We start from the raw sequence: 22,988 nt of genomic DNA, 5'->3' as shown, positions 1-22,988 counted from the left end.
CACTTAGTATTTGAAGAACCTTATTGATCAAAATTAAATTTGAAATAAAGTAGATAACTTATTAAATGACTATTTTTATGAATTTTTTCAAATTTTTAAAGAAAAGTCAAATATAAAGTGTTTAATAGGAATTCTCTAAGAGCCTGTTTATAACAGTATTGGGAAATAAAACTTTTACATAAAAAAAAAAAAAAAAGCTTTATTCAAAAGTATGTTTTGGCATTTTAGAGAAAAAAAGTCAAATAAATTTATTTTATTTTTTTTAGTTTTTTTCAAACAGACCAGTTTTGTACCTTGTATAGTTTTTGTATGTATTAAAAGTACTTTTTAAACTTCTTAACACAATTTCAGATAATCTTTAAGTGAGACTGGCTTCACAAGTAAACTTAGAGAGCTCCGATAATAACTTGACCGATTATTTTAAAACAATAGAATATAATAGCAAAATTTCCAAATTAGATGGTAAATTTTGCTTTTGGTTAGAACCAGAAAGGACCAAAGTACTTCCCTTTTCGAGATCTTTCATGAGCTGTCATGGCTACAAGGAGACTGATCAGACCAACACATAGTTCTATGCTTGTGTGATTTAAATGCAAAGGATTATCCCTTGAACTTATGCTTTATAATTGCCTAGGTGTTCCAAATGGGTGATTCATGATTGTGATTGTGATTGTTCATGACACTTGAAGGTCTAAATTAATGTTACTTTTGCTGGGAGGGCAAGAATAAATGTCTAGAATTGCGTTATTGTTGGGATCAGGATTTCTTGTAATCTTTTTGTCCAAAATTGTAGAAAATTTTGTGAATTTGTGTTATCATCTTACGCCAAACACGTGATTTAAGACTATACGTGTAAATAAGTCTTTGGGCACTCCTTTTTTTGCAAATTAGTTTAAAATTAGAGTTAAGCCATGGAGGGACAACTTAAGGGATAGAGCGGACCGCATGCCCGCAATGAACGTCGAATTCAAAAGTGTGGTAGTATATAACAATTCTAAGTGACCCATATAACTTAAGTGTCGTGATGAGGTTGTTAAACTATGGCTTATTGGAATTTGAAAGAGCGCCTACATTTTTCACCGCCTAGGCCTTTCTAGTATAATTTTTGGCGGGCAAGTGCTACTATAGTTATATTCAAATAGAATAACTACAGATAGGGCTAGCAAAACGTGTTGGCGTGTCGGTTTCGTATCAACCCGTTTATGGCACGATTATGTCAAACCCGAATACGATACATTTTTTTAACGGGTAACATGACACGAAACGACCTATGAACACGTTTAATTTAGATGTTAATAGGTTCCAACCCGACACAACTCGATCTGTGAACACGTTTAAAGTCATTTTAATTTTTATAGCCTAACCAAAATGGTAAAATCCCAGCAACCTTACAAATTTAAAATTAAAATCTATACGAGTCAAACGTGTCAATCTGCGAACCCGTGGGTTGACACGACCCAACATGTTTATTAAATGTGTCATAAATGAGTGACCCGTTTACGACCTGAAATTGTTTTAACCTAAACCGTAACCCTTAAATTATGTGTCGTATTCGTATCGGATTCGCGTGTCCCGAGTTAAATTGCTAGCCCTAACTACAGTTGATTTTTCTATCCTGTCTTTTTAATTAGTTGAAAAAAAAAAAAAACAAACAAAACAAAACAAAACAAAAAAACTAAGCAAAATGGCAAATAATTTCACTTTCAATTAATCAAGATTCTTCTCAGTATGTGACATAAAAGGAAGATTCAATGCGCAAGAGATTTGTTCAGCTCTCTACTGCAAGATAAATTGGTGCCCCACCATTGCTGGCCCTTTCAGGGTTAGGAATAAGGCTCTTAAATTCTTCTTCCTCCAATCCCAAATGGACCTTCTAATTACTACGCAGGGCATCACAACTTCAGTCCAATATGACTTGGCTTGTTCACTTAGCCTTACAAGAGGCACATATATTGTATATAAAGACAATTAAGTGCAAAATTGAGGCTCAATTTATTTTGGCCCGTAAAACATTTTATATATTTTTCTATTTTCTGTGGGATAAAAGAAAGCTTATTTAGTTTTAGAAAATGGTTCATTTCATTATGGCTCTGCTATTTCTTTTTTTTTCTTTTTTTTTTTAAAAAAAATTATTAAAAAGCACAAGAGGAGAAGGAAGCGACTAAAATGAATACTTGAGCGTAACCATAATAGCACTTGTCTATTGGGGACGAATGACATGAGAAGCCTAAATTGTGAGAACTATATGCTCTCTTTCAAATTCGATTGAGCTAACCCTATAAAAACATTAAGGGGAAACTTTATTTTAAACTCCTGAACTTATACACGATTTGAGAATCTCCGAACTTTAGAATCTCTCAATTTGGACCTCTGAACTTTCAATTGCAATCAATTTAAACCCTTCCATCAAATTTAAAAGTGAGACAATAACGTTTATACCCAACTTTTTAAAAAAATTTCAAATTTACCTTTACTTCCAAATTATATATATCTGGCTGTGACCCACGGCTGGGTCTCGGCTAGAGACCTACTGTGGGTCTGGCCTGACCCACGTTTTTTTTTTTTTTTTTTTAAGGAAGAATCAAAGGTATTTTGATTTTTTTAGGTATTGCCGTTAAAAGTTAATGACTAAATTTGATGGATGAGATTCAAGTTAACTGCAATTGAAAGTTTAAGGGTTCAAATTGAAAGGTTTTAAAATTTGAGAGGGTAAATTTGTCAAATTACATAAAAGTTCAGGACTCTAAAATAAAATTTTTCCGAACATTAATGAGACTTAAATGTGATTTACGCGGATAAGAACTTATGCCTTGATGATTACTGAACCGCATAAAGGCTCTATGATTATTGATGCTGCTATGTTGCTTTTGGAAGCATACTATTCAATTTCCCATAGTGGAAGAACAATGATAGAGTGGGTTTTAATATCGTTGACTCATGGTGGACCACACGAACAACTAGAGACGACTAGATTCACCACCCTAAAAAATATTTGAATTAATTGCAAGACCAAGTGGTGCATGTCCAATCGCTATTAGGATGCTCTCAATTTTATTTGAACCGAAGAATATTTAGTTAGTTATAGTTTAGGAATATTTTTGTCCCATCAAAAGTGAAAAGACAAAAATATGGGAGGAAAAATTTACTTTACCCCCTTGAAGTTTCATAGGTTTTTTAATTTGAACTTTAAAGTTTAAAAATTGGCAATGTACCCCCCAATGTTTAAAAAATTTTCAATTTAAACATTCCGTTACTAATTTCCGTTAAATTATACGAAAATTTATTAGAAAAAGCTTGAGAGTAATTATGTAATTTTAGAGATTTCCGTCTAATTTGACGGAAATTAGTAACGGAATGTTTAAATTGAAAATTTTTGAAATATTAGGGGGTACATTGCCAATTTTTAAACTTTTGAGTTCAAATTGAAAAACTCCTAAAACTTCAGAGGGGTGAAGTTAATTTTTCCCTAAAAATGGGTCTATTTGTATTTCAATTATAAAGTTATTTATTTTAAAGTCAGTATTGCATTAGTTATTTGGGTTTATCTACGAGTCTAGGTCGTTGTAATGTTCCTATTTAAATGATGATATTTTAATAAAAAAAGAATAAAAAATTTAATAACAACCCTTATGTTGTGTTTGCAAAATCATTAACGTAACACATTTTTTTTTTTATATATTAAAAAAAAATTAAAACATTAACAAACAATCCAAAATATAAAATTCTCACAAAATTCTTAATTTTTAATTTTTTTTTAACATTTTTGTGACGTTAATAATACCTTTTTTTTAAAAAAATAAAAAATAAAAAATAAAAAAATCCTCTGAGAATCCAACAAACGAAATTTGTCATTGTTAATGGCACACGCTATAATCTATATCACCATGAGTTGGATTGTGGACGTAAACAACTCTGATTGAGTACTTCTTTCGCATTTTTTGTGGATGTCAAGTGTTCAACGCCAAAAAAAGGAAGCAACCCTAGTTGTAGGACTATCTGATTACTACTATCTAGAAAACGAAATACCAAAGGCTCATTTAAGGAAGAGAATAAAGCAGTGGAGATAGCTACTTGAGAGGTTTACAGGTAATTAAGTAGGTAAACTCTATTCAAAGCCTCTCGCAATTGCAGTCGAGCGGGGAATTGCAGCCAATCCCGATTCTTGTTTAGCTAGTTGTTTTAAATTGTATTGTCTTGCACAATTGTATATAAATGATAAATTATTACTTGTTTTAAAAGCTTAAATTAATAAGAAGTGATAAATTTAATTATTCAAATTAATATTCTAACACTTTTCTTGTTACGACCATTCTCGTAACATTCTCTCGTATATGAGCTCAAACTCTTCTTTGCGGAATATTTAACGCAACTAGTGTAAACTAGGGAGTTATCGTTTGAACTCAATACATTTACTTTGATACATTGTTAAATCACTTTGATAGAGAAATGATAGATTTAATCATTTAATTAATATTTCAATAGTAAAGCTAAGAGTCCATTTGGTTTTGCAGAACGTTTAGTAAATTCACAATTTAGCCTTTAATATATATATATTTATTTATTTTTTTTAAAATACACCTAATTTCTTGCGATTTGAAAACTGGACAGAAACTTAAGAAACCAAAATATAGGCTTGCAAGTTTAGGGCTCTTGTTCCCGATTCCGGCCCAGGCCCAGTCTTTATCTTTTAGGAATCAACACTCTCGGCCCAAAAGTACGTAGCCCAACCCAAACACCACAAAAACCCCACGTATATGGATGCAGAGGCATCTGAGGAGCGAGGTTTTCCAAAACCTTTTGCTTTCGCAGTCTCTCACTCCGCCAAACACACAGAGATGGGAAGGAAGAAGACAGCGAAGGAGGGAGGCGAAACGAGACCCCAAACCGAGCACTCTCCTTCCACTGTGTTCGTCTCCAACTTGCCCTACTCTTTCACTAACTCTCAGGTACACTATTCCTATCTTACACTTTGTTTGGTTGCCGAGAAAACAAAGGAAACATAAAAGCTTATCAAAACTGAAGGAGACATGTCGAAGGAGCTGAATAAGAATAGTTTCGTTTATTCAGCTCTGTGCTGTGTGATTGAGTAAACTGTAAACCTCTGTATTTTTTTTTTCCCGTTTATTTTGTAATTCAGCTTGAAGAAACATTCAGCGATGTCGGACCGATCAGGCGGTGCTTCATGGTTACGCAGAAGGGTAAGCAAAAGTTTTTCCGATTGAATGTGCTTGGAATTTGAATAATTAGTAAGGGTTGTATATCATTCTGAAAGTCTAGATAGATTGCTGGAATAAACGCGCTAATTTTATTTTGCATTGGCATATGATTAATTTGCTTTTTATCATTTGAGTAAATAATATCAGACCGTTGAAAAAAAATGTATTTAGAGAATGCAGTAAGCTTGGATATGAGCTATAGTATTAACTTTGGCACCACCTATGGCAATGTTTCTGGTAGCTAGTGGTCCACCAACAAAAATTCGAAGCCAGAACAATACTAAACAAGTGCGAAGAGTCTTGGTAATTTATTGTTGTAGTTTTTTTTTTTTTTTGGTCATATAACTACTCAGAAAATGGAATGGAATGTTAGAGGTCATTTTCCCTATTTTTGTTTTCAAATGTGATTTTTCATCCCTTTTATGGTCTATTTGCATTGGATTTAATAATGATTTTCACCATTCACTCTAAATATTCTAATTTTGTTTCTAAATATTTGCAGGGTCAACCGAGCACCGTGGTTTTGGTTTTGTTCAATTGTAAGTTAACTGAAAGGTTATCCCCTATTAAGTTTTAGTTTTTACCACTTTTTTCTCAGGTTGACGAGTTGGTGTTGCTAGATATCTTTAAAAATTCAATAATTAGGGATTACTAAGTTGTATGGCATTCTCTTATTGTTTTGTTCTCTGCTGAAAAGCTGGTTATGGTAAGCCCATATCCAGAATCATTGTTTTTCTATGCAAGAGGATCATGCCTTGTAATGTGGAATATTATTATTTTTTTTAAATTATTTACAGTCTTCCTATCATTCTCATTATTTGTATTATAATTAAGCCTTGCTTCTTTTACCTTTAACACAAATTATGCATTCATTTGCAGTGCTGTCACAGAAGATGCAAACCGTGCTATCGAGCTGAAGAATGGTTCATCTGTTGGAGGTCGGAAAGTTGCAGTCAAGCATGCTATGCATCGAGCTTCCCTTGAGCAGCGACGTTCAAAGGCAAATCAAGGTTGATACAATCTCTTTTTGTATCATCTGCTTAACTCAAATTCATGCAAACCATTCACATTATCGCTAAACTTTTTCTCCTCTGTTTTTAATTCTTAATACAGTGGTTCATGCAGATGATAACGCCAAGTCTAAGAATGACGAGGACGGTAATGCTTCTGGGCCAGATAAGCATGCTTCGAACTTGGAGGAAGCAGGTTGCAAATTGTTATTTACCGATATTATATCCTTGCTTTAATTTCTCATCTAATTATAATTTAATGATCATATGCTATTTTCATCTATCAATAATTTGCTATATTATGTTCTTCTCCTTATTTCATTTTGATAATTCTAATTGAGGCTTTTGAACAAAAATGCAGAGAAACCCATGAGAGCCAGCAAAGCAGCTACACTTTCTAGTGCTCTGGCAGATAGTGCTTCTGGGGCACAAAAGCATGCTTCAAACTTGAAGGAAGCAGGTGCAAATCGTTATTTACCGATATTATATCCTTGCTTTAATTTCTCATCTAATTATAATTTAATGATCATATGCTATTTTCATCTATCAATAATTTGCTATATTATGTTCTTCTCCTTATTTCATTTTGATAATTCTATTTGAGGCTTTTGAACAAAAATGCAGAGAAACCCACGAGAGCCAGAAAAGCAGCTACACTTTCTAGTGCTCTGGCAGATAGTGCTTCTGGGGCACAAAAGCATGCGTCAAACTTGAAGGAAGCAGGTTGCAAATTGTTATTTACCGATATTATATCCTTGCTTTAATTTCTCATTTAATTTTAATTTAATATTGTTATATAATTTAATAATCATATACTATTTTCATCTATCAATAATTTGCTATATTATGTTCTTCTCCTTATTTCATTTTGATAATTCTAATTGAGGCTTTTGAACAAAAATGCAGAGAAACCCATGAGAGCCAGCAAAGCAGCTACACTTTCTAGTGCTCTGGCAGATAGTGCTTCTGGGGCACAAAAGCATGCTTCAAACTTGAAGGAAGCAGGTTGCAAATCGTTATTTACTGATATTATATCCTTGCTTTAATTTTTCATCGAATTTTAATTTAATATTGTTATTTAACTTATTTTCATCTATCAATAATTTGCTATACTATGTTCTTCAGAGAAGCCTGTGAGAGCCAGAAAAGCAGCTACACTTGCTAGTGCTCTGGCTGATAAAGGGGCTTGTTCAGAAAAGCAGAGGTACTTGATCTTCTTCCGTATCTTTGCCTAGTTTTTCCTGTATCTTGTTCAAAAAACTTTGCCATGATAAACTATTTTGATGTGTTATGAAGGGTTGCTAGGAGTGTCATATTTGGTGGTCTTCTTAATGCTGATATGGCTGAAGATGTTCACAGAAGAGCCAAGGAGATTGGCACTGTTTGTTCTGTAACTTATCCTCTTCCAATAGAAGAGCTTAAACAACATGGTATGGGTAATTCTTTCCTATTTGCACTGGGGGGGAGGATCAGGTCTACTTGTTCAGTTGGATACTCAGTTCTTTGTCAGAGATCTACTTCACATTCCCTTCAATTTACTGCGTACACATATACATCTCATCTAGGATGTGCTATATAGAAGGCATTCTAATATATAGGCTCTGCAATCCCGTAATGCTTACATTGCAGCAACACAGAACTTATGAGAGGCTAGATGCTATTCCTAAGTGAAAGTAACTTTCACGGCCTTGCTATTAGTTGGAAGTATAGTATATAAGAGGTTTAATTTTAATTCTGCAACTGAATCAAAGTGCAGCAATTTTTCTGCTTATGAAAAAAAGAGAGAAAAAGAAAGTGCAACTGAATCAAAATGCAGAATTAAAATCATTGGGACTACAAAAGTCCTTTTTACTTCCTGTATGTAGAGGTGTTTCTTCACCTAGTGAAAGAACATGAAAGTAAATTTTCTGGCTTTGACGACTTTCAATGACAACAAAGTGTTATTGCACTTCCATTTATAGTATTCACTGATCTATGTGCACCACTGGCACATATATATTTTTTTCCATTTTGTTGTATTTGTGGACATGGTTCTTGTCACTGGCTCTGATGATCACCTATCTTCATATGTCCAAAATGTATTCAGTTGCTTTATTTCATCTTTTCTGATAGTTTCAATTTTTGACATGCATGGTTGATTACAAACGCCTTATTTGAAAGGCCGAACAAATTATTTTACAGCTGAATGTTTCCAAACAAACAGGCATATTGTAATTGAGCATTGAATTTTCAGTTTGGGATGTTGAATTAGTTAAAACTTGTGACATTTCTTCAGGTCTTGTGCAAGACGGATGTAAAATGGATGCTTCAGCTGTCCTTTTTACTAGTGTTAAATCAGCGCACGCTTCTGTTACAATGTTGCATCAGAAAGAGATAAAAGGGGGAATTGTTTGGGCACGTCAGCTGGGTGGTGAGGTAAAGCATATGTGGGACAGCTTAATACAGTTTCAATGTTGCTTAAATGATCCAAATGAAATGTTTCTCATTCAGATAACTGATCTAAGTAATTCCATCGGTTTTTATTTTCGGCCTTGATGTTATTATAATTAGCAGCCTCTATTCTCGACCATGGTTCAAATAGATGCTAATAAGATGAGTCTCTATTCCATCAGTAAATTGTTGAAGTATATGTTGGAGAGAGATAGGGACAAGAATGTAGATGTTATTAGAACTTAATTTGTATTCTTGTTATTAGAACTTAATCTTCTTGTTGAAAGTACCTAATTTGTATTCTTGTATGCCTGTGTATACATATATATGGTACATGTGTGATTTATTTTTTTTCCCTTTGAATACATGCCTAGTATTGCCAGGTTATGACAGCAGGTTGATGCTTTTCATATTTCTTCTCCTGTTTGTATTTGTTCGTAAAACAATTTATTTCAGTACTTCCCACCCTTTTGTTTAGATTTCATTTTTTTAGGTTTGTGAATTCACTGTTTTAGCGACTATGATGCTTTGCAACCATGTGTATGTTGGGAAAGCATCTAAGCAACTAGGAGATTTGTGCCTTCAGTTGCATTTTGATTTCTATGATATGTATGTCATCTGTCTGGTTTGGGTTCTTGTGGCCAACGTTTTTTCATCAACATAAAAACATGAGCTACATGGTGGGTGAGGGCTTGTTGGTATAATTCTCTTACAAGACATGATTTCTGGGGATTGATGTTTCCCTTTGTTGGTTAATCTGTCATGATGTCGTTGTTGTTATCATTCTTGTTAGTTTTACTTTGTTTTTTGGAGTATCCAATTATCTATTGCGGAGGAATTCTGATATCTTGTGAGTTTATTGGGCAGGGTTCCAAGACTCAGAAATGGAAACTTATTGTTAGGAATCTTCCTTTCAAGGTTTAATCTAACAGAATTGTCACTATCACACTATTTTCCTGTTGTGAGGACGTCCACTTCTAACTCAATTCTTTATACATCAATGTAGGCCAAAGTGGATCAGATAAAAGATACGTTCTCATCAGCAGGGTTTATCTGGGATGTATTTATTCCATGTAACCCTGATACGGGGTATATACCTTCATTATCCGAAGTTTCTTTATTTGTTGACGAAATATCATTCTTTTCTCATCATAAGACTTTTTTCCTTTTTGCAGATTGTCTAAAGGTTTTGCATTTCTCAAATTCACAAGCAAACAGGATGCTGAAAGAGTACGTGTTTTATTCATAGAGTGGTGAAGCCTTGGGGGTATTGGAATTATATATTTTACTGTATTTTATTCTTCTTTTCCAGGCTATTCAAAAGTTCAATGGGCAAAAGTTTGGGAAAAGACCCATAGCTGTTGATTGGGCTGTTCCGAAGAAAGTATACAACAGTGGTGCTAATGCCATTCTTACTTCAGAAGATGGTAATTAAAATTCTGCTCTTTTTAAGGACACTCATTAGCCTTTTGTCACCTTCAGTTCCTTCTCTGTATTAAAAATACTCAAATGCTTATATATTTATTTATGGATGGATATCTGAATGTTTAAAGAGTAATTAATATTTTTTTTTCTCAATTAGAGAATCAAGAGGATAGTTTTGTTGGGTGGGCTAATGAGCTATAGCTTGGCATTTGGTAGGATTCAATGTGACATTGGTAGAAAGTTGGTGGTCCTAGCTAGATGAGGTTGGAAGCAATTATGTAGGCACGCTTAAAAGTTTTGCTGTTATGATGTTTGTATGTGCACCATAAAAGAATAGTGAGTGGGGAATCACTTTTGTACAAAATAGTTTTTTTTGGTTTCTCTACGTTCTTGATGTAATGTAGATCTAGTATGGGAGATATACTGCTTTCTTCATACTATGGTCTGTGCCTTTCTCCCTGCCGGAGCAAGCAAACTGTACTCTGTGATTACATCCTTTTTCGTTTGAATTGTTTATCCTTAATTTCTTCAGTAGTTAAATTAGGGACAATAACTCTACATCTTAATGAATCAAAAGCTGCCGACTTCACAGGACAACAAGATGGAAGAGACGAGGAAGGTGACAGTAGCAGTGAGGATTTAGAGGGTGATGTCGAGGACATTGGCAAAAGATCCCAGCATCCTGATGATATTGATAGTGCTTCAGACGACTTTAATACAACAGAGAAAGAAGAAATCCCTATTGAAGTCGATTTTAACGAGGAAGCGGACATTGCTAGAAAGGTTCTTAAAAACTTGATCATATCCTCTGCCAAAGGAACTCTTCCTTCTCCAGTTGATGATATGATGCTGCCCAAGAGAAATGAGGAGCTGAATTTTGATGAAACCATTGATATACCAAATAATTTATCTGATGAGTCTGCAAAAGTATCAGGTGGTGCTGAGCTTGTAAACACCAATGAAAGCAAGGCATCAGATCCAAAACAGACCGAAGGAGAAGAGGATCTGCAGGGAACAGTTTTTATAAGCAACCTTCCTTTTGATATTGATAATGAAGAAGTGAAACAACGATTTTCTGTATTTGGCGAAGTGCAATCCTTTATTCCAGTCCTTCATCGAATCACCAAGTATGCTGTTCTTTTAACTTGGGATACTTCTGTACTTATGCCTCTGCAGTTTGTTTTAATCTTCTTGTGCTTGTGGCAGGCGCCCAAGAGGAACTGCTTTTCTAAAGTTCAAAACGGTAGATGCAGCTACTGCTGCAGTTACAGCTGCAAATGTTGCGTCTGGCTTGGGGATTTTACTAAAAGGTAGGCAATTGAAAGTTTTGAAGGCGTTGGATAAAAAAGCAGCTCATGATAAGGAATTGGAGAGGGCCACAAATGAGGTTCATGACTACCGCAACCTTTACCTGGCTAAGGTTGGTTCAGCTAATTTCCTCTTTCCTTCTTTATCAAAAAGTTTTAGGTTATGTTGGGTTTGCTCTTCTACAGTAGCATAATTGTGAGGATTTATCTCTGATATGACCGTCATTTTCTTCTCAAAATTTTTAATAGGAAGGTCTTATTCTTGAGGGAACTCCAGCTGCAGAAGGGGTTTCAGTTAGTGATATGTCGAAACGCCAAAGGTAAGTATTCCATAAATGAGATAATGTTGTTTTTTCTCCCTGATGAACTGGATCATTTAAGTTATGAATGCAAGATGAAGCCAATCTTCCCTACTTGTGGCTGTGCCTGGTGCACAAGTATTTTCTTATCATATGAAAAAAAGAAAAAAAAAAGTATTTTCTATTCATATATGATGCTTGGATATTACTGTTGTTGGTCATTTTGGCATGCATTTGCCTTCTAGTTCAGCTTCTTTTTAGAATTTGAAAAAAAAAAAAGAAGAAATTGTCTGAGTTTTGTTTTTTGTGCTCCTCTCATTTTTTATGTTTATTTATTTACTTTTAAAATTTAAAATAAAAAGAAGAAGTGATTCTCTGGACACGACCCTTGAGAACTCCTAAGAAAGTGATATTAGTTTAAATTACTTTGTACCTTAACTGTAGTCTTGTATTTATGATGGTTCTCAACAAGACATTGATGAAGCTTCTCAAATTCAAACGCTGAGATATTGTGCTGTGTCCGCAAAATACTGCATTTCTTTTGAATAAATTTCAATGCCTTTTCTTTTGGGGCCACTGCAGGTTGGAGAGGACAAAGACGACTAAGCTTCAATCTCCAAATTTTCATATTTCGAGGACTAGACTGATTATATATAATTTACCAAAGTCGATGACTGAAAAAGGACTTAAAAAGCTTTGCATTGATGCAGTTACCTCGCGAGCAACCAAGCAAAAACCAGTGATTAAGCAGGTTGGCTACATCTATAACTATTTATGGTGTTTAGTATATGTACTTCTGTGTCTATATTTAAGAAATTCTTTCTTGTCTTTGATGTTGTACATGCAGATAAAGTTCATGAAGGATACAAAGAAAGGAAAGGTTGTTGCAAAGAACAACTCTCGAGGAGTTGCTTTTGTTGAGTTTACTGAGCATCAACATGCACTTGTGGCCCTGAGAGTGCTTAACAATAATCCAGGTAAGATTTTTGTTGATTAATTATTAGCTCATATTCTCCTATAATATTATGATTGGTGGAAAGTCCATTACACCGGAAATAATTCTTCCAATTTTAGTGTGACTGTCATTTGGAGGTTTCGTGCCTTACTTAAAAGTTGAATGCATTGGCTTGTTTTTAAGATGGTTCACTAAAATGTGTTAATTCCACATTATTCTAATTTAATTTAATTCATCAAAGGTAGCCCCAATCATGTTAATTCCACACTATTCTAATTTAATGTAATTCTTTGGCTACTTGTAGAAACTTTTGGTCCTGAATATCGCCCAATTGTGGAGTTTGCTGTTGATAATGTTCAGACATTGAAGCAACGGAAAGCTAAGCTACAGGGTCAGCAGCGTGCCACCCGTGATGATCAAACATATGTGCGGCGGCAGAGTGATGAAACTTCCACGCCAGGCGCACATCCGAACGAAAGGAATTCCCAAAAAAGGAAATCCAGAGGTGATGAAACTAACACACCAGATGCACATCCAAACAAAAGGAACTCCCAAAAAAGGAAATCCAGAGGTGATGATAGATCAGTGAAGGATTCAGTGTCCAATAAAGTGGAAGGCAGCATACCTGATGGAGCTGCCACTAAAGACCACAGAGCTACTAAGAAGCAAAAAAACAATCTGGCTAGTGGAAAGGCAAAAGAGTTTTCATCTAAAGAAAAACCAGAAGGCTCCCAATGGAAGTCAAAGAATTACCAAGATGGCAAGAATCCTGATAGTGGGAGATCACCAAAGGGCAACAAGGCAGCCAGTGTTGTGCAAACCTTAAAATCTTCCGCGGAAGCAGATGTACAACCAAGAAAGAGGAAGCTGCAAAATCAGAAGGAAGAGAGAGATTTGAAGAGAAGAATAAAGCCGAAGAAGAGTACAGGCCCTGATGGGAAAGGCGCAGTAGATAAACTTGACATGCTAATTGAGCAATATAGATCTAAGTTCTCAAGGCAGAGTTCTGAGAAAACTGATGGTGAAAAGCAAGGTTCTAGACAGCTTAGAAGATGGTTTCAATCATAACCGTCCATTTGCCAAGTTTTGTAGAATTTTGTGGTAAGTTATTCTATATACAAATTGATGTAATTGTGCAATTGCTATAGATTTGTATATTTGTTTAAATTTTGACAACCGTGGGTTATTGCGGTACATCCCGTTAAGTAGAAGAAACATTTGGAACACAAGTAATCTTTTTAAAGAGTAGTTGATGACAAAAGTTGTGCACATGGCATATTTTGTGTCGTGGACTCCAATGCATCATATGATTTTCACAATGATGACCTATGACCCACGACACTACAGTTTTTTTGGCCCTATTGGTCTGAGTTCTGTTTGAATTACCACAATTTTTACTAGAAGTCTCTTACAAACTAACGTGGGGCAGGCTGTTCCTACACGGACGCCAATTACCTCATTTGGCTTTTCATAGAGATTTGTAGAATCCCAAATATTTTATCTATCCTCGTGTGTGTGTGTTTTTTGACGCGGAGTCATAAGATGGTGTAATGCAATAATGCATGACAAATGTCATTTTCGTTTTAGCTGTTGTGGTATGATGACAAACAGCTTGTATATGAAAAGAGGACAAAAGGGGGGTATCTTATGTTACTTTTTGTCACCTTATCCTCCCTACCACTTCCCACTATGATTCCCATTCAATCCAGATCAAGTAATCACTCTCAATCTCTTTCGTTAACGTTTCTCATTATGAAATTCTTCCAATTGTTTCCCACAGGAAATTTAGCATTTCAAGATTGGCATTTTGCCATCTTGCTCCACTCATCGACTTGATGTTTGATCGACTCTTTTCCTTCTGGGTATCTTATGCTCTACTCATAACGCAGAGTGTAGAATACAATAAGAAAAGGACAGACGTTACTTCTAATCTGGATTGGAATAATTTTTCTTAATTCAGTTTATTAAACTGACATCTGTCCTTATAACATGTAATTTTTAAGTACTTTCTTAATAAAGTGTAATTTAAAAATAGATATTAGTTTAATGGATTAGGATGAAAGAATTTTTTCAGAGCCAATTTAGAAAAAGTTGGTTGCGACGGCAATTTATGACAATTTCTCGGATTAAAACTTTCAATTTTACAAGTTAATCTCTCAATTTGACGGGAAAATGTGCTTTAATTGACAAATTAACAGCTTGGAGAAAGAGAAAATTGTATATATGATTAAAAAAAAGGTCTTAGAAGTTGAACAAGAACAAGTTGCCTAAATGCAATCATAAGTTCTCGTGAATTATGATGCCACCATAATTTGACACGTGTAATTCTCATGCATAGAAATCATGGAGGAAAAAGAAAGATGAAAAAAAAAGTCAAGAAGCTTGTGCCTCTCTCTCTCTCTACTCACATCACGTGGCTTGTCACTGAGGGTGTCATACAAGAGTGGGTGTTTTCAAAAAGGAACTCGCTCTTTTTGGGAAAAAAAGAAAAGAAAAGCAGAGTGGGGCATCCAATGTTCCATCATTTTCCTAGAATCATCATCTTGACTCCTTTATTAGAGATGATCTGCCTCTCACTAACAACACATCAAAAGATTTTTTTTTGGTAAGTAATTAATATTATTTCCAAAGAATTCGATGGGTGCATATAATTTTAAGTAAAATAGAGAATATTTATTGTATATTTCAGAGTTTGTTTTGTTGCATCTAATGACCGACCACCTGTATACATGGTCCTACGACTCCTACGTCTTTATAATCATCTTCATTTCACCTATTCCTATACAGATACAAAATATATATTCAAAAGGCAAGGGATATATGAACCATAGACTTCTTTTTGCTCTCAAATGTTATTATTATGTTCATTTTTTATTTATTATGAATTTCATTTTTAGTTTTTACTACTTAATCCGACATTATCAGGTTATTGGGGGGACACATAAAATTAGAGTATTTTTGAGATAAATACCTAAATTAACACACCGAAACAAATCACACTTTTATTTTATTTATTTATTTATTTATTTTTCAGTTTTAACGGCCTATGTTTATCGAAAAGGTGATAGATTCTTTTCTTAGGTTTCCGTCGGAAGGATCTATTGCATCTTTACGATAAACTTAGGTCGTTAAAACTGAAAAAAAAAAATATATTTAAGGTACGACCTATTTTGCAGCGTTGACTCAAAGATTTATTTCAAAAATACACTAAAATTAGATTTGGTTAGAGTCACTTTTTATTTTATTTTATTTTACTTGTTTTTTCTGAGCCATTATATATCAAAAGACAAAAATCATAGCCATGAGGAAGCCACCAACAAAATCGGAGGCTCAGCCATAAAGCAGGGCCACGCGAAACAGTTGGGTCACACACATTTACCTTCCTCTACATTGTCACCCTGCATATGTAGTGTAGCATTCTAGCATATGCAGGTGTATGTATGTATGTATGTGGAGTAACGATATAGTTCAAGACAAACAGACTGGTGACCACATTTCATCTTGTTCTCTCTTCTCTCTCTCTCTCACTGGACGCCACCTTTTTGAGTTGTTGTCACAGTGAGCAGAAAGCGGCAAAAATGGTTAATCAGAGAAATTGATTCTTGTTTTGCTGCAGAGTGGTGGCCACATAGCTACCAATTCCTCAATTCCCACATCTCGCATTGCTTCATTTCTCAGTCTTTCTCTGTGTGTGTGGAGAGAAAATGGAAGCCAACTCAGCTTCCAAGTGGTTTTTGCTCTGTATAGTTTTGTTTCTCGGTCTGCAGCTGACAAAGTGCGCTGTCACCTACGATAGGAAGGCAATTATCATTAATGGGCAGAGGAGAATTCTCTTTTCTGGCTCAATACACTACCCCAGGAGCCCCCACAATGTATATATATATTTTTTTTTACCCACATTTATCTAAGAAAATGTGAAACTTCTGGCACTTTGTTATTTTTAATGAACAATGTGGATGTAATGCAGATGTGGGAAAGTCTAGTACAGAAAGCCAAAGATGGTGGTTTGGATGCTATAGATACCTATGTGTTTTGGAATGGTCATGAACCTTCTCCTGGCAATGTACTTTGAGTTTTACTCATTCTCTTCGCTTTCTGTAATTTTTCTTACACTTCCTGTTATTATATATTAACTGATGAGTTATGATTTTTTTTTTTTTTTTTTGTAATTTTTGGGGTTTAGTATAATTTTCAGGGGAGGTTTGACTTGGTTCGGTTTATCAAGACGGTCCACGAAGCTGGCCTATACGTCCATCTTCGCATTGGGCCTTATGTTTGTGCAGAGTGGAATTTTGGGTAACAAAATCTTCTTTTCTGGTGATATTGATGGGTTTATGTTCTTCAAATTCGGTTCTTTTATCACTTTTTGATTTCTTTTTTCTCTTTATCTCAGGGGGTTTCCTGTTTGGTTGAAATATGTTCCAGGCATTAGCTTTAGAACAGATAATGAACCTTTCAAGGTCTCTGTCTCTGTCTCTGTCTCTGTCTTTGTCTCTGTGTGTGTGTGTGGATGCAAGTAAAATGAAAGCAAAAGGATGATTGATGGAAACTGCATATATATGTGAAAGTCTTTTCAGAATATGTTGGCCTCTATAACTTATCAACTATTATGTAATCTTGGTTATGAGTATCTTACATTTCTTGGTATTGCAGTTGGCAATGCAAAAATTTACCCAGAAAATTGTTCAAATGATGAAGGATGAAAATCTGTTTGCGTCTCAAGGTGGCCCCATTATCCTCTCTCAGGTATTGTATTTTGCACTTATAGTATATGGTATATAAGTCTTACATAATATTAAATTTTACTATGAGTTACAACATAAAATGAAGAAAATTCAAGTATCAGTTATATTAGGAAGCAATGGAAGTACAACATTTTGCAACTTCATTAGGTTCATTTTATTCATTTATTTATATATCTTTGCATTAATTTTCCGTGTGCAGATTGAGAATGAATATGGGCCTCAAGGAGAAGCATATGGACCTGCAGGTCATGCATACATGACTTGGGCTGCAAAGATGGCTGTTGGATTGGGCACTGGGGTCCCATGGGTTATGTGCAAGGAAGACGATGCCCCGGACCCTGTGGTAATGAAACTTAGTCTTCATGAACATGAAACACATCTTACTCCATCAATCTTTTTATAAATTAGAAATTATACCATATAGCCTCTTTTTTTTTTTTTTTTGATAATTAATGTTAATATTATTGAAAGAGCGCAGAAGGGCACAACCTTAATACAAAAATATATAGAAGAGAAACCCCTACAGAATATACAAAGAGCACATATTCAAGAACTCTTCTATAGTCGGGACAACAATACGGTGGTGAGCCAACATCCACAAGTGTAGCATAGATATCATATTCTTCCTCATCTCATCCATCGAACACTCTTTATCCTCAAAAGTTCTAGCATTCCTCTCCCGCCAAATACACCAGGTGATGCACAAAGGAACCATCCTCCAAATGACTTTAGAGATATCCCTACCCCCAACCCGATTCCAACAAGCAAGCAAGGCGAGGAAACTTTGCGGCATGACCCACTCAATACTGAACGAAGTAAAAACGTAGTTCCATAACCGAGTAGCCACTTCACAATGAATCAACAAATGATCTATGGACTCCCCATTCTTTTTACACATACAACACCATTGCACTATTACAATACCACTCTTTCGCAAATTGTCATGTGTTAGAATTTTGCCGAGAGCCGCAGTCCACCCAAAAAATTTCCATATAGCCTTTTCTGTCACTTTTTCGTTTTGTTGCATTTTATCTCGGGATAGCGGTCCGTGTTGCATTTGGGTTCAGGTCGTGTTAAGGTATTAGTCAGACCCCTCAATCTTAACCCACTAATTTTGTGTTGAGTTTGCGGATTGTGTCAAAAATTGTCGGCTGTAATTTTTGTAAATGTAATTCTCAAATATGACCACCATACATGACATGCTGTAGGAAACTGATGAAAATCTATTTGTGAGAAAAATGGGACAAGCTAGGCCTTTCTCTATTTTGCTTTTGTAGTGAAAGTTTCAAATCCATCTTTCTGTAAATCTTGCTGGCAGATAAACACATGCAATGGTTTTTATTGTGACTACTTCTCTCCGAACAAGCCTGACAAACCCACACTATGGACTGAGGCTTGGAGTGGCTGGTAACTTTCACATCCACCATCACTTTCAAAGCAATTCTCTAAGATACAGTAATTAATCTACTAGCCATCTGTCTCTTTTTTAAGGTATACAGAATTTAGTGGCCCAATTCACCAGCGACCAGTGGAAGATTTGGCATTTGCAGTAGCTCGTTTCATTCAGAAGGGAGGCTCCTTTGTAAATTATTACATGGTCAGTCACTATTCATATTTCCACTGCATTTAACATCTGTTGAAATTGGTTCAATATTTGTCACTAATTTCATGTTAAAAAATGGTAGGTGGTTTTTATTTTGGGGTCCTGAATACTTTGAATATCAAAGCTAATGGGAAACAACTTCCTTGCTGCTCTCTTGATTTCCTAGAGAACATTTATATCAACTTTGCATTCTATGAAGTTTAAGATTACAATGGCGATTGTCGAATTCTTAATGTTCTTACTTTACATGCTCGTTTATCTGCTAGCAAATGAAAATTATCTCTTGCAAGAAGTCTGCCAAAATTTATGCTTGCCATTATGCATTACACCTAACGAATATGGCAATGTAAATGTGGAAAATTAACCTGTTGTTCTTTTGGTTTTCTGCAGTATCATGGAGGAACAAACTTTGAAAGAACTGCCGGTGGCCCTTTCATTACTACCAGCTATGACTATGATGCTCCCATTGATGAATATGGTGAGAAATTTGAGCCCATATCCTCAATTCCTAAAGAAACCCAATTTATAAACTGTGAAGAGACATTTTTCTTCATTTTAATGTTTGATGTAATCAATTAATTAATTAGTTAGTTTGTGAGACTTAAGCTTGGTTTCATCATGCTAATGTGATAGGCTTGATAAGGCAGCCCAAGTATGGTCATCTGAATCAACTCCATAAGGCTATTAAGTTATGCGAACGAGCTTTGGTTAGCGCTGATCCTACTGTCACATCATTGGGAACTTATGAAAAGGTTTGCTGTGTTCTCTATACTAAGGGTGTCAACAATGACACCCTGCTTCAGTTTCTGTTAAAGTCACCTTAACATATTCTTTTGCTGATTCTGGTTCTATTATGGTTGCCAGATTGATTTTTTTCTTTTTTCTTTTTTTCTTTCCTTCTCCCAAAATCTGATTGACTCAGTATTAACATTATCCAGGCATACGTTTTCTCTTCCAAGTCAGGAGGCTGTGCAGCTTTTCTCTCAAATTACAATCCAAGGTCAACTGCAAGTGTGACTTTCAAGAACCAGAACTACCACCTGCCACCTTGGTCCATAAGCATCCTTCCTGATTGCAAAACGGCTGTCTTCAACACTGCTCAAGTAAGTGAATTGGCTATTGGTTTGTGCAAGATTTCACGTATGTTTTTTTCTGAACCCCGTGCGCGAGTATGTATATGTATTAGCCAAAATGAACTTTATGATATGTGATAACCACTATTATGATGAAACATGACTTGTTAACATAGATTTTCAATCAAACAAGTGTGGCCTGTTCAGATTTATTATGGGTAGAAACATATTCATCAGTCTTCTTAGTTCCATCCTATTAAAGTTTATAATGCATGCTGAGAGGCATAACTTTTTTGCCATTATAATTGCAGGTTGGAGATCAGACATCCCAAGTGCAAATGTTGCCCACTAAGACTGAGTTTCATTCATGGGATACATTTAGTGAAGACTTATTGGCAGCTGAAGATGATTCAACAATCACTGTCTCTGGTCTCTTGGAGCAGTTGAACATCACCAGAGATACAACCGATTATCTCTGGTATACTACCAGGTAAAATTGAATCCTTCTGATATTTCCTTTTCATTCTAATGATGTTGAATATCTATATGTAGTGACAAAAACTTTACACTAATAAATTATGTCTCCAGTGTTGATATTAGTTCATCAGAATCATTTCTGCGTCAAGGCCAACACCCAACTCTCAGTGTGAAGTCAACTGGCCATGCCATGCATGTCTTCATCAATGGGCATCTTTCAGGTACGGCATTGAATTTCTTGTTTCCTGAAAGTGAGCAAATACAACTGGACTGATAAACTCTTATTACATGTTATTATGTTAACAGTTATTAAAGATTTGTGTGTGACCTACTGATAGGATCGGTGTTCGGGACTCGGGAGATCGTGAGAGTTACTTATACAGGGGATGTTGATCTGAAAGCTGGAAGAAACATAATTTCACTACTCAGTATAGCTGTTGGATTGCCAGTTAATACTCCAACCCCCACTTCAATGATATTTATTAGTATCTGTATCAATGCAATTCTGTATTGAATATTTTCTTAGTCAGTTCAACTGATCTTTTCTTTTTGGTGTGTTGTTGATGAAGAACATTGGTTCACACTATGAGACGAGAAGCACTGGAATCCTTGGACCAGTTGTCATACATGGGCTAGACGAGGGGACAAGGGACTTGTCCTGGCAGAAATGGTCATACAAGGTCTAAGAATTATGACTTGTGCATATTTTGATGACTTTTTATGAATTATTTGAAGAGTTTCTGCCTCACAGTTGCATCTTTTAAACAGGTTGGGCTTAAAGGAGAATCCATGAATTTAGATTCTCCAAACTCTATCTCCTCAGTTGATTGGGTGCAAGGGTCCCAAGTGGCAGAGAAACAACAGCCACTGACATGGCATAAGGTATGGGGGACAAGAAATGAGTCTTTCTGTAACGATCCAAGAAAAAACGCTAGCTACATTTGTACTATCACTCCAAAAGAACTAGTCAATTTGGAGCTTCCTTAGAATTCATTATAAAACCCAGTTTTACTTAATAATTAAGCAATGTGGGACTTAGCACCCATGACTATTTTTATAAACCACCCACTCACTCTATGTGGGCTTTTTCTCATCTTCCCAATATGGGACCGGAGTGTTACACTTTCGCGCGATAGTTTTTGTTTCTTCTTTATACTGTTTGATGGGGTTGGAATTCGCGATAGTTTTTGTTTCCTCTTTATACTGTTTGATGGGGTTGGAATTCATTCAAAACCTCTCAGAAGTAGTTGTTAACATTTCATTTGAACTTGCAGACTCAGTTTGATGCACCAGAAGGAGAAGAGCCATTGGCTTTGGAAATGACAGGTTTGGGGAAGGGTCAAGTGTGGATCAATGGAGAGAGCATTGGAAGATATTGGAATGTCTATGCTATAGGTAATTGCAGTGAATGCAGTTATTCTGATACATTCCGGCCTAAAAAGTGCCAATTTGGTTGTGGCCAGCCAACTCAAAAATGGTATGGATTTTCTCCAATGTCTCATCTATTGTTAGAACATAAATTAAATGATTCAATTCATCCATTTCTATCGGTTTAAGCTTTTGAAGCAATTGATGATTTAACATCCATGAACTTAGAAAGCTTGAGATAAAATGATGGTATGCTGCTAGCTCAATTCCATCTAATATTACATGTTTTCAGGTACCATGTTCCTCGGTCATGGTTGAAGCCAACCAATAATCTATTGGTAGTTTTTGAGGAACTTGGTGGGGATCCATCTAAAATTAAACTTGTGAAGAGATCAGTTACAAGTACCAGCCTGCATTAGAAGCATTTGAAGTAGCAGAAATGGAATTAAATAGATAAGAGTATTGGAATTCTGAGTTCTTGTTAGATTTGTGGAATAACACATTCATATATTGCAAATGTAAAGCAAGGTGTAGGCAAGGTTTCTGAAAGTGAAGAATAAACAGCACAAAATAATTGGAAGTAAATAAAGAAGCTTCTCAATCACAATGCCTAAAGCACCTAAGCAGTTGACCCTTCATGATGCTGTGAAAGTCTTCTTCCCTCATGATCAAAAAGGAATTCCATAACAGTAGCTCACTGCACTTTTCAAAACCCCACTGATGAGGTATCTTTACAAGTGTACCAAATTCTAATGTGGGTTGTCCTTTTCTGTGGTGCTAATGGACATCAATGGGGTCCTCATTGCTTTTCAAGTAAGCATTAGATAGAGGGTAAGGTCAGAATTCAAGGACCAAGGAAGCAATGACTTTTATGCATGCTTGCACAGAGAAGCAACAACCTAAATTAAGAATAATCCAAATCATCCAGAAAGAGATTAACATGTTTATATATTAATCTTAAAATAAGCAAAATCCAGGTAAACATATTTTCATTAAAAAATAAAGATAATATTTTAAGAATCAGCTGCAGCCTGCAGCTCATTTTTCTTTTCACCAATAAGCAATAATCATTTCTGTTAT

The 22,988-nt window shown here is 35.3% G+C and overlaps 2 protein-coding genes across 4 annotated transcripts; both read left to right on the top strand.

Moving 5' to 3' along the window:
* The first annotated feature begins 4,783 nt into the window (after window positions 1-4,783).
* On the top strand, window positions 4,784-13,903 carry LOC132187785 (uncharacterized). 2 transcript variants are annotated; one of them, XM_059602231.1, is made up of 21 exons: window positions 4,784-4,946; window positions 5,138-5,198; window positions 5,719-5,755; window positions 6,096-6,226; window positions 6,342-6,422; window positions 6,588-6,686; window positions 6,851-6,949; window positions 7,133-7,231; window positions 7,352-7,430; window positions 7,523-7,656; window positions 8,502-8,641; window positions 9,524-9,574; window positions 9,663-9,745; window positions 9,832-9,886; window positions 9,969-10,083; window positions 10,674-11,208; window positions 11,288-11,501; window positions 11,638-11,708; window positions 12,270-12,438; window positions 12,535-12,664; window positions 12,947-13,903. In XM_059602231.1, exons 1-21 carry the CDS (start codon window positions 4,836-4,838, stop codon window positions 13,708-13,710), a joined length of 3,258 nt encoding a protein of 1,085 aa, XP_059458214.1. In that variant the 5' UTR covers window positions 4,784-4,835; the 3' UTR covers window positions 13,711-13,903. The 2 variants fall into 2 exon arrangements, with proteins under 2 accessions (XP_059458214.1, XP_059458206.1); XM_059602223.1 differs by having other exon boundaries at window positions 6,330-6,422.
* Window positions 13,904-16,032: 2,129 nt separating this feature from the next.
* Window positions 16,033-22,532, top strand: LOC132167780 (beta-galactosidase 3-like). 2 transcript variants are annotated; one of them, XM_059578805.1, is made up of 18 exons: window positions 16,033-16,514; window positions 16,610-16,705; window positions 16,826-16,938; window positions 17,036-17,102; window positions 17,296-17,388; window positions 17,587-17,730; window positions 18,706-18,794; window positions 18,879-18,984; window positions 19,381-19,468; window positions 19,624-19,742; window positions 19,929-20,093; window positions 20,375-20,553; window positions 20,652-20,761; window positions 20,879-20,988; window positions 21,110-21,220; window positions 21,309-21,422; window positions 21,815-22,017; window positions 22,201-22,532. In XM_059578805.1, the coding sequence occupies exons 1-18, from the start codon at window positions 16,347-16,349 to the stop codon at window positions 22,325-22,327; spliced, it is 2,202 nt and encodes a 733-aa protein (XP_059434788.1). In that variant the 5' UTR covers window positions 16,033-16,346; the 3' UTR covers window positions 22,328-22,532. The 2 variants fall into 2 exon arrangements, with proteins under 2 accessions (XP_059434788.1, XP_059434789.1); XM_059578806.1 differs by lacking the exons at window positions 18,706-18,794; window positions 18,879-18,984.
* The last annotated feature ends 456 nt before the right edge of the window (window positions 22,533-22,988 follow it).

The sequence above is a fragment of the Corylus avellana genome, chromosome ca1 (assembly GCF_901000735.1).
Source record: "Corylus avellana chromosome ca1, CavTom2PMs-1.0".
Taxonomy (NCBI): domain Eukaryota; kingdom Viridiplantae; phylum Streptophyta; class Magnoliopsida; order Fagales; family Betulaceae; genus Corylus; species Corylus avellana.
Note: the sequence above shows the minus strand (reverse complement) of the source record. Positions and strands in the feature narration are given on the sequence as shown.

Bases quoted from the DNA above. Each gene is read 5' to 3' on its own strand.
- LOC132187785 (XM_059602223.1), top strand. From the start codon at position 4,836: ATGGGAAGGAAGAAGACAGCGAAGGAGGGAGGCGAAACGAGACCCCAA. The intron at 5,199-5,718 runs GTAAGCAAAAGT...AAATATTTGCAG, and splicing joins CTTCATGGTTACGCAGAAGG to GGTCAACCGAGCACCGTGGT. The intron at 7,657-8,501 runs GTATGGGTAATT...ACATTTCTTCAG, and splicing joins AGAAGAGCTTAAACAACATG to GTCTTGTGCAAGACGGATGT.
- LOC132167780 (XM_059578805.1), top strand. From the start codon at position 16,347: ATGGAAGCCAACTCAGCTTCCAAGTGGTTTTTGCTCTGTATAGTTTTG. The intron at 17,103-17,295 runs GTCTCTGTCTCT...TTGGTATTGCAG, and splicing joins CAGATAATGAACCTTTCAAG to TTGGCAATGCAAAAATTTAC. The intron at 21,423-21,814 runs GTATGGGGGACA...TTGAACTTGCAG, and splicing joins AGCCACTGACATGGCATAAG to ACTCAGTTTGATGCACCAGA.